Source organism: Schistocerca serialis, chromosome 9, assembly GCF_023864345.2.
Source record: "Schistocerca serialis cubense isolate TAMUIC-IGC-003099 chromosome 9, iqSchSeri2.2, whole genome shotgun sequence".
In the NCBI taxonomy this organism is placed as follows: domain Eukaryota; kingdom Metazoa; phylum Arthropoda; class Insecta; order Orthoptera; family Acrididae; genus Schistocerca; species Schistocerca serialis.
In genome coordinates, this window is record NC_064646.1 from 435741152 (window position 1) to 435759717 (window position 18566).

The 18566-nt window shown below is 45.3% G+C and overlaps 1 protein-coding gene across 1 annotated transcript in view; it reads left to right on the forward strand.

Moving 5' to 3' along the window:
• The window catches only part of LOC126419688 (transient receptor potential channel pyrexia-like), a 213010-nt gene that overhangs the window by 146911 nt on the left and 47533 nt on the right, over positions 1-18566 (forward strand). The window contains exons 9-11 of the mRNA XM_050086872.1: positions 4495-4605; positions 4657-4780; positions 9004-9467. Of these exons, the coding sequence (XP_049942829.1) occupies positions 4495-4605; positions 4657-4780; positions 9004-9467 (699 nt within the window). The remainder of the gene's footprint in view (positions 1-4494; positions 4606-4656; positions 4781-9003; positions 9468-18566) is intronic.

The following is an 18566-nucleotide window of genomic DNA, read 5'->3' on the forward strand; positions in this document are numbered from 1 at the left end:
AACTTCCTGGCAGATTAAAACTGTGTGCCGGACCGAGACTCGAACTCAGGACCTTTGCCTTTCACGGGAAAGTGCTCTACCATCTGAGCTACACAACCACGACTCACGCCCTCTCCTCAGAGCTTTACTTCTGCCAGTATCTCGTCTCCTACCTTCCAACCAGGTTCGCAGGAGTGCTTCTGTATTCTAAGGTAGGAGACGAGAGACTGGCGGGGTGTTAGTCGTGCTTGGGTAGCTCAGATGGTAGAGCAATTTGCTCGCGAAAGGCAAAGGTCCCGAGTTCGAGTCCCGGTCCGGCACACAGTTTTAATCTGCCAGGAAGTTATGTATACACAATAATTTGCTGTTTTACTTTCTTCCTCGCACTCAGTTTTTACAAAAAAAAGTTTTATTTATCGTTATCGGCTCATGATTAATTTTCTATAATAAGAAAGACAACTCCAACTGAGATAGTGGTGGGAGGGGTAGGCGAGATAGGGGGAAGGGAGAGTGGCTGTAGACAGAGGGAAGGGGAAGATGGACAGAAGCAGGTGTGAAGAGGATATATAGAGAGATGGAGGGAGGATAAAATGATCAGAGAGAAGGGGGGGAAAAGTGATGGACTGAGAGAGGGGGGAGGATGACGGACAACAGAGGAGGACTGAGATGGAGAAAAAGACGTGAAGTGAGGGGCTGGACACCCAGAGGGGGAGGAGGGGGAGATAGACAGGAGAAGGAGCAGATGGATACAGACAATGAGGAGAACGAGATTAGGAAGGATATCCCGTTTCTATACGTATTTAGCGATTGTCAAGCATTGCCAGATTGACTTGGAATAACGATAAAATTTCCAAACATAGTTCGTGAAACTCTAACAAATACGATACCTAATGTTAAATATATTTGAGAAGTATCTCAGCTGTTTAAAATAAAGACTAATGTTAGAGAAGGGGACGTTTTATTATCTTTACTGTTTAACTGAGTTTTAGAAAAAAGATATATACAGTTCTGGGATTAGGTGCTAAAAATCACAGAATTCACCCAGTACTTCTGTGAACGAAAACATATGAAATAAAGGTCAACTGCCTGATTGTTGCTGACGATTTTGCAATACTATCAGAAGCAGTTACTCACATAAGTCTTCTGAACAAAAGACTTCTGAAGAATAAAACACAAAATTTAGACGGCGTTCAGGGTAGAATAAATAAGAAATAGGGAACAACACCCAGAGAAGAAATAAAAAGACAACATGGGGAAAAGACGGCATAGTACTGGAAAAATGGCAAACGTGATCTTAGATGGTAAACATGAAGATAAAAAATTCATCTTGACCATGCAAAACAATTTTTTTATATAGGAGTCATCTGCAACGTTTTCAGGTCCATCTTGGAAACGTTTGAAGCACTCAGAAACTCTCATACGAGCTAAATAGTCTTCACCGTACATTTCTTTTATTAACAGTTAGGTTTCAGTATCAGTTTGAAACTTCACGACAATTTATTGCTTGGTTTCAGTATTACGCACATAAAAACAAAAATTGCAGCACCCTGATTCCCACAACTCCTCAAGATAGACGTTGACTGTGGCAATTGTGTCACAGACACTGTCCCTTTGACTGTTCAGAGATGTCACTAAACCCGCCCGAAGATGTAAACAACCACGCGTGAGCAGCGCCTATTAGACGGAGGGGATCCGACAGCCGATCACTTCCAGTTATTCCACCAGGAAGGCGGTACACAGCTCCTGTTATCTGTAGTTCAACGATGCCTAGACAGACAATACCGTGGTTCGATTGCATCCGCGTTGTTATTTTGTGCCAGGAAGGGCTCTCAACAAGGGAACTGTCCAGGCGTCTCGACGTTGTTCGGGCATGGAGGAGAGACGGGAGCTGTCGATGACATGCCTCGCTCAGGCCGCCCAAGGGCTACTACTGCAGTGGATGACCGTTAACTACGGATTATGGCTCGGAGGAACCCTGACAGCAACGCCGCCATGTTGAATAATGCTTTTCGTGCAGCCGCAGGACGTCATGTTACGACTCAAACCCTGCGCAATAGGCTGCATGATGCGCAACTTCACTCCCGACGTCCAAGCCGAGGTCCATCTTTGCAACCACGACACCATGCAGCGTGGTACAGATGGCCTGAACAACATGCCGAATGGAGCCGTCAGGATTGGCATCACGTTGTCTTCACCGATGAGTGTCGCATATGCATTCAGCCAGACAATCGTGGGAGACGTGTTTGAAGGTAACCCGGTCAGGCTGAACGCCTTAGACACACTGTCCAGCGAGTGCGGCAAGGTGGAGGTTCATTTCTGTTTTGGGGTGGTATTTGTGGGGCCGACGTATGCCGCTGGTGCTCATGGAAGGCGCGGTAACGGTTGTACGATACGTGAATGCCATCCTCCGAGCGATAGTGTAACCATATCGGCAGCATAATGGCGAGGCATTCGTCTTCATGGACGAGAATTCGCGCCCCCCGTCGTGCGCATGTTGTGAATGACTTCCTTCCGGATAACGACATCGCTCGACTAGATGAACCCTATCGAACATGCCTGGGATAGATTTAAAAGGGCTGTTTATGGACGACGTGACCCACCACCCACGCCGAATCGCCGTTGTGGAATGGGACAACGTGGAGCAACCGTGCCTTGATGAACTTGTGGATAGTATGCCACGACGAAAACAGGCATGCATCAATGCAACAGGACGTGCTACTGGGTATTAGAGGTACCGGTGTGTACAGCAATCTGGACCACCACCTCTGAAGGTATCACTGTATGATGTTACAACATACAATGTGTGGTTTTGATGTGCAATAAAAAGGGCGAAAATGATGTTTATGTTGATTTGTATTCCAATTTTCTGTACGGGTTCCGGAACTCTCGGAACCGAGGTGATGTAAAGCTTTTTTTGATGTGCGTAGTTTGAAATTTCACGACTGTTTATTGCTCTATTACCACAATCATAATTTTTCAGGGAAAATAGTATCTACATCTACGTGATTACTCTGCTATTCACAATAAAGTGCCTGGCAGAGGGTTCAATGAACCATCTTCATGCTGTATCTCTACCGTTCCACTCTAGAACGGCACGCGGAAAAAACGGGCACTTACATTTTTCTGTGCGAGCACTGATTTCTCTTATTTTATCGTGATGATCATTTCTCCCTGTGTAGGTGGGTGCCAACAGAATGTTTTCGCAATCAGAGGAGAAAATTGGTGATTGAAATTTCATGAGCCGGCCCGTGTGGCCGTGCGGTTCTAGGCGCTTCAGTCTGGAACTGCGTGACCGCTACGGTCGCAGGTTCGAGTGCTGCCTCGGGCATGGATGTGTGTGATGTCCTTAGGTTAGTTAGGTTTAAGTAGTTCTATGTTCTAGTGGACTGATGACATCAGAAGTTGAGTCCCATAGTGCTCAGAGCCATTTGACCAATTTTTTTGAAATTTCAGGAGAAGATCCGGTCGCAACGAAAAACGCCTTTGTTTTAATGATTGCCACTCCAATTCACGTATCATGTCTGTGACACTATCTCCCCTATTTCGCGATAATACAAAATGAGCTGCCCTTCTTGGTACTTTTTCGATGTCATCCGTCAGTCCCACCTGATGCAGATCCCACACCGCACAGCGGTACTCCAGAATAGGGCAGTCAAGCGTAGTGTAAGCAGTTTCTTTGGTAGACGTGTTGCACCTTGAGTTCTGCCAATGAATCACAGTCTTTGGTTTGCTGTACCCACAATATTATCTATGTGATCGTTCCAATTTAGGTTATTTGTAATTGTAATCCGTAAGTATTTAGTTGAATTTACAGCCCTCAGATTTGTGTGACTTATCGCATATTCGAAATTTAGCTGATTTCTTTTAGTGCTCATGTGAATAACTTCACACTTTTCTTTATTCGGGATCGATTGCCACTTTTCGCACCATACAGATATCTTATAGTAAATCATTTTGCAAGTCGTTTTGATGATCTGATGACTTTATAAGAAGGTGAATGACAGCATCATCTGCAAACAATCTAAGACGGCTACTCAGATCGTCTCCTATGTCGTTAATATAGATCAGGAACAATAGAGGGCCTATAACACTTCCTTGGGGAACGCCAGATATTACTTCTGTTTTACTCGATGACTCTCCATGAATATAATAGTTCTTGACAAACAAAGGGCACAAGAGATGCAGCTTTCGACTGGGAAGAATCCAAGTTTCACAGATATTGGTCATACATCTTTGGTACATACGTACTTACTCTGTGACAGCATGATTCCATTATTTTACTGCCATACCTTGTAGCGATTTTGATTTATTATTATGTTGTATCAAGAAGCAATGGAGGAAGTTATTAGTATGAATGAGGGAACTCTTGTGAGTAGACAAGTAGCCGGCGCTTTGCGCGGCCGAGATGGGTAGTGATGCCAGTGTAAAGCACTGCGGCGTGGCAGTGTTGCCTGCCTCGTAGGCGGATACGAGCTCCTGGGTGAGGTGGTGTACGGGGTGCGCGCGGTGCTGCAGGTGCGTGTCGCTGCTGCTGGACTGCGAGGGCACGCTGGGCCCGGGCCCCGGCGCCGCGGTCGACGTGGACGCGCAGGACCAGTTCGGCGACACGGCGCTGCACGACGCGGCGCACTACGGCAACCGCGGCGCCGTGCTGGCGCTGCTGCGGCGCGGCGCCAGCCCGCTGCTGCGCAACCAGGAGGGCGAGCCGCCGCTAGCCTTCATCGACGCCGGCACGCTGCGCGCCTTCCTCGACGAGCAGCTGCAGAGCAACGGGCTCTCCCCGCAGGGCGACGACTACCAGGTGCGCGGCTGCCCTCGGCACTATTACTCCGTCCGAACAGGCCGAACGGTACCTACCGGCCGCCGTGTCATCCTCAACCCACAGGCATCACTGGGTGCGGATACGGAGGGGCGTGTGGTCAGCCCACCGCTCTCCCTGCCGAGACCGGAGCCGCTACTTCTCAATCAAGTAGCTTCTCAGTTTGTCTCACAGGGGCCGAGTGCACCCGCTTGCCAACAATGCTCGGCAGACCGGATGATCGGTCGTCCAAGCCCGACAGCTCGGCACTATAGTCTAATTAAAATTACTTGGTAGTTGCCACTTCACGTGTTGGAGGTGTTTTCCTCAAACGAGAGCGCCCAGCGTCACACCTGAACTATTCGCTGTTGCGAAACTGCCACAACAAATGGTCAGTTAACTTCCAGTTCCTTGTCTGCTTCTTTTTTTTTCTTGTTCTATTTGGATCTCAAATCCTGGGCCAAGTAATTTTATTTCACATTTCGTCACTCACAATAAACACAGCTAAAGCAACACATATACTCACACGAAACGATGGTAACGATATATGCATATTTAGCACGCACAACCACCCAAAGACAAAGTACTTTTAAAAGAGTTTATACTTAAATGAGTTTTTAATCACCAGAATTCCAACACCCAAAGTTGACAGTCTCTCTCTCTCTCTCTCTCTCTCTCTCTCTCTCTCTCTCTCTCTCTCTCTCTCCCTCTCTGTCTCTCTCTGTATATATATATATATATATATATATATATATATATATATATATATATATATGTGTGTGTTTGTGTGTGTGTGTGTGTGTATTTGTGTTTGTGCCATAACGTAACAGTGGGTGCCACCTACCGGATCTCCCTCATCTTGTATTCGGTTACCACAAACATCAAACACAATTGTGATAAATTACGCCATTTTATATTCGGTTACAGATAATAACGCTAAAAAGTACCATGTGGGTCATTTTTGACCAACGATATTTTTTCGTGGAACGTAGCCCCTTGCATAATCATCGCAAGACCAAACGCTCCCGTGAAAAATTTACCTGTTATACCAGTAGTGCCATGTGGGTCATTTTTTTACCCATACGTATTTTAACGAAGTATTCGGAGATCGGATGGCTGACTCTGAGCACTATGGGACTTAACATCTATGGTCATCAGTCGGAGGTCGGATGATACTTTACATCAGCGCGGCTTTCCGTTTTCTACGGACTGGCGACATGCAGACCTATGGAGTGACACTGGGAAGCTGCAGAATAACATATTATAGATATCATACAGTGGGGAATCCCCCAATCTCCTTCTACACTGCTGGCCGTTGTGGCCGACCGGTTCTAGGCGCTTCAGTCTGGAACCGCGCGACCGCTACGGTCACAGGTTCTAATCCTGCCTCGGGCATGGATGTGTGTGGTGTCTCTAGATTACTTAGGTTTAAGTATTTCTAAGTTCTAGGGGCCTAATGACCTCAGATGTTAAGTCCCATACTGCTCAGAGCTATTTTTGACCCTTCTACACTGGTGTGCCGGCCGGAGTGGCCGAGCGGTTCTACGCGCTACAGTCTGGAACCGCGTGACCGCTACGGTCGCAGGCTCGAATCCTGCCTCGGGCATGGATGTGTGTGGTGTCTTTAGGTTACTTAGGTTTAAGTAGTTCTAAGTTCTAGGGGACTGATGACCTCAGAAGTTAAGTCCCGTAGTGCTCAGAGCCATTTGAACCATTTTGAACTGCTCCTTGCCACTGCACGTCATCCCACCACCAAACTTCATAGCTAACAACCACTTTAGTACAGTCCCGCAAGAATTTATAAACCTAACCTGCCTTTCCTATTTTGGATTGAATTGCGGATTCCAGAAACAAAAGAAACTTCTTTAGTACTATCAAAACATTAAACGGCAGTTAATGATACATCAAAGTACAGAGGACAGATACAGGGATTCCAGAGTGACGGTTCAGCCACTCTGACTCGCTGTAATTAGGGGAATGTGAAAACCATATACAGGTTAATATTACTCCTATAGGCTAAGCTTCTTGAGCCTCCTAGAGCCCTCTAGAGCCAAAGCTACGCCAAAAACATGTCATGCTTGCATCTAACCAGCATTTCAATGCACTGTCTTAAGAGGAACTATTACCCGTTTGAAAAAAAGAAAATGTTCATATCGGGCGATCTGGGTGGCTAAGTCATTCGTTCGAATTGTCCAGAATGTTCTTCAAACCAATCGCAAACGGTTGTGGTCCGTTCACATCGTCATCCATGTCCGCCCACGGTAGCTGAGTGGTCAGCGTGACAGAATGTCAATCCTAATGGCCTGGATTCGATTCCCGGCTGGGTCGGAGATTTTCTCCGCTCAGGGACTGGGCATTGTGTTGTTCTAACCATCCCCATCGACACGCAAGTCGCCGAAGTGGCGTCAAATCAAAAGACTTGCACCCAGCGAACGGTCTACCCGACGAGAGACGCTAGTCACACAAAATTTACGTTATTCGTCATCCATAAAAATTCCATCGTTGTTTTGGAGCATGAAGTCCATGAATGGGTGCAAATGGTCTCAGTTGGTTCAGTTTGGCTGCAAAACGCATTCCATTCTAGGTAATCGCAGACGCTACCAATATGGAGCCACCAGCAGTTTGCACAGTGCCTTGTTAGGTCCATGGCTTCGTGGGATCTGCGCCGCACTCGAATCGTACCATCAGCTGTAACAAACCGTGGACTCATCTGACCAGGCCACGGTTTTCCAGTCATCCAGGGTCCAACCGATATGGTCACGAGACCAGCAGAGGCGCTGCAGGCGAAGTCGTGCTGTTAGCGAAGGCTTTCTCGTCAGTCGTCTGCTGCCATAGTCTATTAACGTCAAATTTCGCGGCAATGTTCTAACAGATACGTTCGTCGTACGTCCCACGTTGATTTATGCGGTTATTTCACGCAGTGTTGCTTGTCTGTTAGCAGTGACAACTCTACGCAAACGTCGCTGCTCTCGGTCGTTAAGTGAAGGCCGTCGGCTACTGCGGTATCAGAAGTGAGTGGTAATGCCTGAAATTTTGTATTTTCAGAACACTCTTGACACTAACGATTTCCGAAATGGCATGTCCCGTACGTCTAGGTCGAATTACCATTCCCCGTTCAGAGTCGTTAATGCCCGTTGTGCAGCCGTAATCACGTCGTAAATCCATGCGGCTTTTCGCGGATGATGCTGTAGTATACAGAGAAGTTGCAGCATTAGAAAATTGTAGCGAAATGCAGGAAGATCTGCAGCGGATAGGCATTTGGTGCAGGGAGTGGCAACTGTCCCTTAACATAGATAAATGTAATGTATTGCGAATACATAGAAAGAAGGATCCTTTATTGTTTGATTATATGATAGCGGAACAAACACTGGTAGCAGTGTATCTGGGAGTATGCGTGCGGAACGATTTGAAGTGGAATGATCATATAAAATTAATTGTTGGTAAGGCGGGTACCAGGTTGAGATTCATTGGGAGAGTGCTTAGAAAATGTAGTCCATCAACAAAGGAGGTGGCTTACAAAACACTCGTTTCGCCACAGGGTTATTTGGTAACCGTGATAGCGTTACGGAGATGTTTAATAAACTCAAGTGGCAGACTCTGCAAGAGAGGCGCTCTGCATCGCGGTGTAGCTTGCTCGCCAGGTTTCGAGAGGGTGCGTTTCTGGATGAGGTATCGAATATATTGCTTCCCCCTACTTATACCTCCCGAGGAGATCACGAATGTAAAATTAGAGAGATTAGAGCGCGCACGGAGGCTTTCAGACAGTCGTTCTTCCCGCGAACCATACGCGACTGGAACAGGAAAGGGAGGTAATGACAGTGGCACGTAAAGTGCCCTCCGCCACACACCGTTGGGTGGCTTGCGGAGTATCAATGTAGATGTAGATGTAGATGTAAATCGTTTCATTGAATCACTTGAGCACAAATGGCAGCTCTGCCTTGTTATACCTTGTGTACGCGATAGTACTGCCATCTTTATTAGTGCGTATCGCCATCCTGTCACTCCAATGTAATACGTCGTATCGGGAAAACCATTGGTATCCGGATATATGTTTACTGGGATTATTTGGTTGTTTCAGTGATCTGTACCAGTTGCTCTTATTTGAACCTATAATTGTCAAACTGTACTGTACCTTTTGGGACAGCTCTGCCCCAGGTCCTTTTACTGAGAGCCACGCCCGCAGTAAGGGTACGAGGAACTAGCTCTCCCTTGTTCTGGTGGCGCAGCTGATCTTCAAGTACGACTTCCTGCGCGGCCGGCCGTCGCTGCCGGGCAAGACGCCCCGCGAGATGGAGCCGCTGGTGTACATGAGCCGCTCGGAGAGCCTGCGCGCGCTGCTCGCGCACCCGGTGCTGACCGCCTTCCTGCACCTCAAGTGGCACACGGTGCGCGCCTTCTACTACGTCAACCTGGCCGCCTACACCGCCTTCGCGCTGCTCATGACCGCCTACATCGTGCTGCTCACCGGCGGCGCCGTCGACGAGAGGGTGATGCGCTGCATCTTCAACAAGTCCTGCCTGTCCGCCGTGCTGTCCCACATCGCGCCCGTCGCGGTTCTGGCCGTCAAGTCTGCAGCGAACGTGACCGCCGCACCACCAGCAGTGGTGGCGGAGACGACCGCCAGCTCGCCACCAAACGACACCGAAGTGGAGCTGGTGCGGAACGTCTACCTGGCTCTCGTCATCATAAGGTTACTGTCTGCACTCACATGCAGAGCCTAGCTCCAGTTCTTATTCCACAGAAAAAGCCATTACGCTAGTTTATAGCAATTAAATTCAGCAATATGATATTCTTCCTCAGTGTTTGTCCCAAGTATTACTTCAATCCCGAGTACTGATTAAAAGTGCAAAGAGCTACATTTGTGGCAATTGCTTTTTGTTAATGCAACTTAAACTGAAACGCCCTCAGAAACTTTTTATGAAGCGGTAGTGATTTTTTTTATAGATAGTATCATATATGATACCCTGTACTTAATCAAGACAATTATACACGTAGAATGAGATTTTCACTCTGCAGCGGAGTGTACGAGGTGTGGCTAGAAAAAAAACGGACTAGTACTGGTGAAACAATAAAACGAATGCAATAAGGCTGAAAGTCGCGTGGCCTGTCACGTGACTCTCGCTCCGCCTACTGCTCGAGTTTCATCTGCCTCCTGCACTCAGTCTGCCCGTGGCGTCTGTTTTAAGTAGTTGACGTTTTGTCTGTGCGTCGGAAAATGTTGAGTGTACAGAAAGAACAGCGTGTTAACATCAAATTTTGTTTCAAACTAGGAAAATCTGCAAGTCAAACGTTTGTAATGTTACAACAAGTGTACGGCGATGATTGTTTATCGCGAACACAAGTGTTTGAGTGGTTTAAACGATTTAAAGATGGCCGCGAAGACACCAGTGATGACACTCGCACTGGCAGACCATTGTCAGCAAAAACTGATGCAAACATTGAAAAAATCGGTAAACTTGTTCGACAAGATCGCCGTTCAACAATCAGAGCAGTGTCTGAGTTAACAGGAGTTGACAAGGAAAGTGTTAGGCAGATCCTTCATGAAAGTTCCAACATGAACAAAGTGCGTTCAAAAATGGTTCCAAAGTGTCTCACAATTGAACAGAAGGAACGCCGAAGAATGATTTGTTCTGACATCCTGGAAAACATTGAAAGTGATCCCACCTTCTTACAAAATGTTATTACTTGCGATGAATCGTGGTTTTTTACTTACGATCCCGAAACTAAACGCCAATCGATGCATTGGAAAACTCCTGGTTCTCCACGACAAAAAAAAGCACGAATGTCAAAATCGAAATTCAAGGCAATGATGATTGTTTTTTTTTTGACATCAAAGGGATTGTGCACATTGATTGGGTACCAGAGGGACAAACAGTGAATCAGCATTACTACATTAGCGTCCTGGCTACCCTACGTGAGCGAGTACGAAGAAAACGGAACGATTTGTGGAGAAAAAAGTCATGGATCCTTCACCAAGACAATGCCCCAGCTCACAGTGCGTTGTCAGTGAAGACGTTTTTGGCAAAACACAACATTCCCATCTTAGATCATCCACCCTACTCACCTGATTTGGCCCCCTGTGACTTTTTTCTTTTCCCTAAAGTCAAGTCAGCTTTGAAAGGAACTAGATTTGAGACTGTTGAAGCAGTAAAAGAAAAAGCGACGGAAGTAATGTATGGACTTACCGAAAATGATCTGCAGCATTGCTATGAACAGTGGAAAATTCGTATGGAGCGGTGTAGAGACCGAGGAGGAGAGTACATTGAAGGAGATAACATGAAATTGTAAATAATTGTAAATAAATCTTTTTTCCAGCATCAGTCCGGTTTTTTTCTAGCCGCACCTCGTATGCTGATGTGAAACTTCCTGGCAGTTTAAATCTCTGTGCCGGACCGAGACACGAACTCGGGACTTCTGCCTTTCGCGGGCAAGTGCTCTACCATCTGAGCTACCCAAGCAGAGCTCATTCTGGAAACATCCCCCAGGCTGTGGCTAAGCCATGTCTCCGCAATATCATTTCTTTCAGGAATGCTAGTTCTGCAAGGTTCGCAGGAGAGCTTCTATAAAGTTTGGAAGGTAGGAGACGAGGTACTGGCAGAAGTAAAGCAGTGAGAACGGGGCGTGGGTCGTGCTTGGGTGTCTCAGATAGTAGAGCACTTGCCCGCGAAAGGCAAAGGTCCTGAGTTCGAGTCTCGGTCCGGCATACAGTTTCAATCTGCCAGGAATATTCACATCAGTGAAAATCTCATTCTGGAAACATCCTCCTGGTTGTGGCTAAGTCACGTCTTCGCAACATCATTTCTTTCAGGAGTACTAGTTCTGCAAGGTTCGCAGGAGAGCTTCTGCAAAGTTTGGAAGGTAGGAGGCGAGGTACTGGCAGATGTAAAGCTGTGAGGACGGGGCATGAGTTACACATAACTATGGAGTTTCATGTTGCTTTATAACAAAAAAAATAGTCATAAGCAATACACATATTGTTCATATTTGCCGTAGACTTCAAGACAGGTCAACTACAAACATGGCACCAAAATTTTCAACAATTGTAAGTAAAACAATTCAAAATATTTAAACAAAATTTTTCTAATTAAATTGTCTAGAGGAAAAGAGTAATTTTTTTAATAACACACTTGTTTTTAATCATACTTATGTTTCCAGAGCTCGAATATTTCGGGAATTTGAGCATGAGCACTGTTCCTTCTTCTGATGGATTGCATCGTCATCCTCATCATCACATTCATCAATCTCTATATCGAACTCGTCTGGTTTAATTCTGTTGATCAGCTAAATGATCTCTTCAACAGTCAAGTCTGGGAATCAAGTGGAGAAAAATATAACCCCACTCCACAAAGTTGGCACTGAGTCCTTAGGTATCATATGTGATACATAAAAGTTTAAAGCTTATAAATTCGTTATACCGTTAATTCATAGTTCGCTATCGACTGTACAATTTTATACGGTATTGAAGCAAGTGAAAAACCACGTAGTTACGAAAAGTTATGTCTTTATTTCCACGAGACATGCCGTGTAGTTGCATAACCTGAAGTTTCTAGTCTGTGCTGCCACATCATCATGCTGGTAGAAGCACGATCAAGAAGTTCAGCTGTGTACCCTGACGAGAAGAAAATAAAAGCTGGAGCCATCATACATGCTACCTTGCGACTGAAGAGGGTATACCAAGATCTACCCATTTGGCACTCTGTCTCCACATGGCGCGATCTTGAGTCTAAAGAGTGTTCCAGCTGCCCCTACCGATGTTGTTTCCTTTGCAACTCGTAATGTCGTAACTGGCCTTCAAAAACCACACTCGAGATTTTCATGTTCTCCCACTTGCTACGAGCAAACTATTAGTCCTACAGAAAAAAACGAAAAGGTCCTACTTCTACGAAATTTAATAGTGAAATTTTGTACTTGCGTCAGAGATGATGGTTTCCAACTAATTAAAAGACAGTACAACAGTGACCTTCGATCCCCCATCTGCTCCTATTCCTCGAACATATCCGCATCCTCTACACCTCCCACCCCCTTGATCCCCCTCACCCCCTGGTTGCTCCTCTCCTCTCCCATCCCCACCCCCTGCCACGTCTTCATTGTTGTGTCCCCCCTATCCTCCACCTCTGCACCCTTCATCTCCTTTCCCAAGGTGGCTTCCATCAACTCCCCCTCCCGGATGATGCCCTCTCTCCCTCCATTTATCCCTCCTATCAACTCTGATCCTCACTCCCCCTCCTTTCCTCTGTCATTTTCCTGGGCTCCCTCTCCTCCCCTTCCATCCTCTTTTTTTTCCCCACCTTCCCTCTCTCTGCCCCCTTGTCTCCCCTGAGTCCTTTTGCATTTCCCTCCTCTGCCTCTTCTCATTCCCTCTCGAGTATGCCCTACCCCTCTCCCCTCTTATGAGTCCTCTCCCTTGGTTCCCCCCTTTCGTTTTTTCCTCTCCTCCCTCCATGTTTTTCCCCCTCCTGCAGGTACCCCCCCCCCCCCAATCTGCCTTTGGCTCGGGAGTGTCATCTTTGTGCCGCCATTTTCATGCAGTGTTTTCCAGTGAGTGTTTTCCAGTGAGTGTTCCGTGTTGTGTCTTTTGGGTAGTGTTGCGAATGGCCATTATACTGTTGCTGGGTGTGATTTTTTATCTCTTGCGAACAGAAACCAGACTGTCGCCATGTTTTTTAATTGTGTGTCTACTATGTTACTTGTCTGATTCCTGTGTATTTTATTAACATTGCCAATCCCTTTTGCTTTCTGTTTTAACTTTCCGCATTTTTCCGCCATTTTACACTGTACGTCACCGTTTTATCGCCTGTTTTTCTTGTTTATTTTCTTCTTCCGTTTTTAAAAAAGTCTGTAGGCTGTAGAGCAGCATACTAAGCTGCTGCCGGCCCGCCCCCTTCGGGGGGAATTGAAAATCAATAAAGAAAAAAAAAGTGACCTTCGAACGCACCGCCACCCCCACACACATCCCTCACCAGTCAGGATTTCTAGTCCGTTGTTTGTGACGCTCACTCCTACCACTGTCAAAAATTTACGACTAAAGGAACTGTTCCCGATATTCGAACTTTTCTGGTGTTTATTGATCGAGTTATTACTCTGCCAGCGTAGTTGCCTATCTCGCTAACATTATCAATTTAAACGTGCAATGAAAGGAGAATGAGTTTCTTAAATGGTTACGCTAAAGTTAATTACGTTGATAATTCCATCCAAACTTAATCTTTACATAGATAATAGTTTCGTAGTCAGAAGGACTGACGAGCACAATTCATTTAATGCTGTTAAACTGCAAAAAATATTAGGTAAAATGAACATAAAAATCAATTTCACAATTTGTAAGCGTTCGGCTAAGCCGCTGGTCTAATAAGGCCAGCCAATGAAGCCAAAACCGGTCGAATGTGGGAAATAATTCTTGCAGTCACAGATTTTTGTACAGTGGGCGGACGGAGTGCCATGACCAACATACTAAATATGATGACCAGTGGGTTCAAAATGGTTCAAATGGCTCTGAGCACAATGGGACTCAACTGCTGAGGTCAGTAGTGCCCTAGAACTTAGAACTAGTTAAACCTAACTAACCTAAGGACATCACAAACGTCCATGCCCGAGGGATGACCAGTGGGGACTGAGAGCTAAAGTGGGGGTGCGTTTGAAGGCCACTTTTGAACGATTTTCTTGAATAACTTGGAAACTACGGCATCTAGCAAAAATAGTACAAAATTGATCACAATCGCCTTTTTTCAACTCCATCTTACGCCACACCATTTGGTCAATCCGAGAGCCTTTAAGAAAAGGCACACATATTCTGATATCTCATAACAACCCAGTATTTTAGCGACCAGTCACACATTTAAACTCTATCTTCAGCCATACCACTTGACCAATCAGAGAGCATTAGAGGCAAGGCAAGAGATAGATATCAAAATCAAATCCAGTGTCTTACTACCTTTCATCTCCACCTTTGCCGCGTCACTTAGCAAATGACAAAGCTCTCACACATATATTTTGTTCCTTCAGCCATAGCTCGTTATTTACCAGCCATTAAAACGAAACAACCAATCACATCTCAATATTTTACCTGCCATTAAAACGTAACGCCCATTCCCCATCTTTGTTCTTTGTATCTACCACTTGGCAATGACCGAAGTTCGATATTCGTACGACATTTGGTGAAAGGCACATTTAAATGTTTCCACATCTAAATTGTCAGTGTTATCTACTGAAATATGTAAAGAATTTCCTTTGTAATAGTGCAAAACACACATTGCTCGCATACTGCAACTGGTGATCTAACTTACAAAGTAAGATGTATCTGTAGACAAGGAAGGTTCGATTTTTGTAAGACACTTTGCGAAAGTGCAATGGACCCTCAATTTATGCGTCTCAGTGTTATCTTCATGTCTATATTGATCTGTAACAGAGCAAAACACATGTGACTCACTTTTGACACTACCAATGCACACTTCGTTTAACAATGTTATCTACAAATCTAAAATTTCTATCAAAAATCCGTAAACAGATTGAGGTTTGTGGCGTAACTTATGTAAGGGTCGATCAACTAAAGCGAGATATATTAAAAAGAAGTAAGTAAAATCATAATTATTTCAAAAGTAATCGCCATAGCTATTAATACAATTATTCCACTGTAAGAAAACAAGGCCAGTGCGTTCATGAAAAAATGTTTGCAGCTGCCTATGAAACCATAACTGTATTCAAGGCATGCATCTCTTTATCCGAAGCAAATCGACAGCCATTAGCGCCAATCTGTAGTTCACAAAAATATGGAAATCACATGGGAAGAGGTTCGACCTCTATGGAGGATGTCCTAGGGGCATTTGAGCGAAATACTTCACATAGTAGCAAATTTTTGTACAGTGGCAGGAGAGAGCGCGAAGAACAACATACTAGAAATCCTGACCGGTGGGAGCCGAGTGTGGAAGCTAACTTTTGTACGCTTTCTTAACTAACTCCAAAACCGTCGCCTCTAAGAAAAGAAAAGATCCTGTTAATTTTTCTGTAGAACTAATAGTTTGCGCGTAGCAAGCGATAGAATATGAAAACGTCGCGCGTGGTATTTGAAGCCAGACATAAAATTGCGGGTTGCATGAAACGACATCGCTAGGAGTAGCTGAATTTTCCTGTTTGTGGAGAGTATGTTGCCTACGTTGCGTCAGTCCCCCAACATGTTTACTTCAAACAAGAATCCGCTTTTTGCTATTGTTTGTTTATATCATCAAAGAGTCATTTTCAGCATAAAAGGGTTTCCCTCATCTCCTCCAGCCACTAAGTACACCTGCAAATGAACTAACCAACACGAATATTAATAATAATTAAACTGCAGTAGTTTTTAACGGCTGTTGGAAGCTAGTTACGGAGATGATCCACACTGGTGGCCGTTAAAACTGTAACGCCATGAAGGCGGCATGCAAGAAACGTCAAACCGGCAAGACGTCTACCATTTGCTTGGATAAGCAAATGTTTAAAATTTGAGCACAAGTACACAAAGAAGGTAGGAGGAAGGCCATTTACATCATGTGTGTAGAGCGAGGTTACATGCATATGTATGTTGGTTGTTTGTGGTAAGATCGTTTTGTGCCTTGTGTAAGAAGAAGTCTACCACCATATGTTGCAAATTCGAAAGCGGCAGGACCGTCGCCTATCGAGTCTGCGATTTCTCGTTCTGCGACATTGCTACTAGTGTTGATCACGATCTATGACTGTAACTTAGTGATCCAGGAGAGTCATTGTATTGTATTGTATGTTAACCGGGGACCTAGAAACGACTTAGAGGCTCCGTCCCCGCCGCAGCCGCGTTGGTCCACAACCCCACGACGACTACCGCAGTCCACTTCACCCCTCCGCCACCCCACACCGAACCCAGGGTTATTGTGCGGTTCGGCCCCGGTGGACACCCCCCCCCCCCCCCCCCAGGGAACGTCTCACACCAGACGAGTGTAACCCCTATGTTTGCATGGTAGAGTAATGGTGGTGTACGCGTACGTGGAGAACTTGTTTGCGCAGCAATCGCCGACATAGTGTAACTGAGGCAGAATAAGGGGAACCAGCCCGCATTCGCCGAGGCAGATGGAAAACCGCCTAAAAACCATCCACAGACTGGCCAGTTCACCGGACCTCGACACAAATCCGCCGGGCGGGTTCGTGCCGGGATCCAGGCGCTCCTTCCTGCCCGGAAAGTCGTGCATTAGACCGCATGGCCAACCGGGCGGACAGGAGAGTCAGACTCAACAGCATGCAGCATCACAATGGCCCCACGAGATTAGCGCTTGAGAGGACGGACCTTCTGTTCGGTTTAGCCATTCAGGATTGTACAGCCACAGCATGTATTTAGTGTCTGAAAATGATGTTCTTTGCAACAAGGCAAGTGTGCACATTGTGGTATTTCTGTCCTTATTCTTATTTGTTTTGTTTTGCTCCCTTACGTTTTTCATGTAAACAGTTTTATTTGTCCCATATGAACCGTGTCGCCTCTGATATGTGGCTTGAAGTACTACAACAATAAGATATTTCTTCGGCCCCTTGTGAAAATGGTACTGAGACACAAAATTCTCTTGCATTAATAACACACAGAGGACACAAAAAACTTCTGAAACTACCATAGTGTTTTTAATTTTTCTTTGTTCATAAAATTACTTTGAATATAAACTTGAATTTAAATATAAACTGACAGAAAAAATCGCAACTCCAAAAAGTAATTAATGTAGAATAGTGAAATTTCGGTAATCCATGTGTCTTTTTTTTTTGGTCATCAGTCTACTGACTGGTTTGATGGGGCCCGCCACGAATTCCTTTCCTGTGCTAACCTCTTCATCTCAGAGTAGCACTTGCAACCTACGTCCTCAATTATTTGCTTGACGTATTCCAATCTCTGTCTTCCTCTACAGTTTTTGCCCTCTACAGCTCCCTCTAGTACCATGGAAGTCATTCCCTCATGTCTTAGCAGATGTCCTATCATCCTGTCCCTTCTCTTTATCAGTGTTTTCCACATATTCCTTTCCACTCCGATTCTGCGTAGAACCTCTTCATTCCTTACCTTATCAGTCCACCTAATTTTCAACATTCGTCTATAGCACCACATCTCAAATGCTTCGATTATCTTCTGTCCCGGTTTTCCCACAGTCCATGTTTCACTACCATACAATGCTGTGCTCCAGACGTACATCCTCAGAAATTTCTTCCTCAAATTAAGGCCGGTATTTGATATTAGTAGACTTCTCTTGGCCAGAAATGCCTTTTTTGCCATAGCGAGTCTGCTTTTGATGTCCTCCTTGCTCCGTCCGTCATTGGTTATTTTACTGCCTAGGTAGCAGAATTCCTTAACTTCATTGACTTCGTGACTATCAGTCCTGATGTTCAGTTTCTCGCTGTTCTCATTTCTACTACTTCTCATTACGTTTGTCTTTCTCCAATTTACTCTCAAACCATACTGTGTACTCATTAGACTGTTCATTCCGTTCAGCAGATCATTTAATTCTTCTTCACTTTCACTCAGGATAGCAATGTCATCAGCGAATCGTATCATTGATATCCTTTCACCTTGTATTTTAATTCCACTCCTGAACCTTTCTTTTATTTCCATCATTGCTTCCCCGATGTACAGATTGAAGAGTAGGGGCGAAAGGCTACAGCCTTGTCTTACACCCTTCTTAATACGAGCACTTCGTTCTTGATCGTCCACTCTTATTATTCCCTCTTGGTTGTTGTACATATTGTATATGACCCGTCTCTCCCTATAGCTTGCCCCTACTTTTTTCAGAACCTCGAACAGCTTGCACCATTTTATATTGTC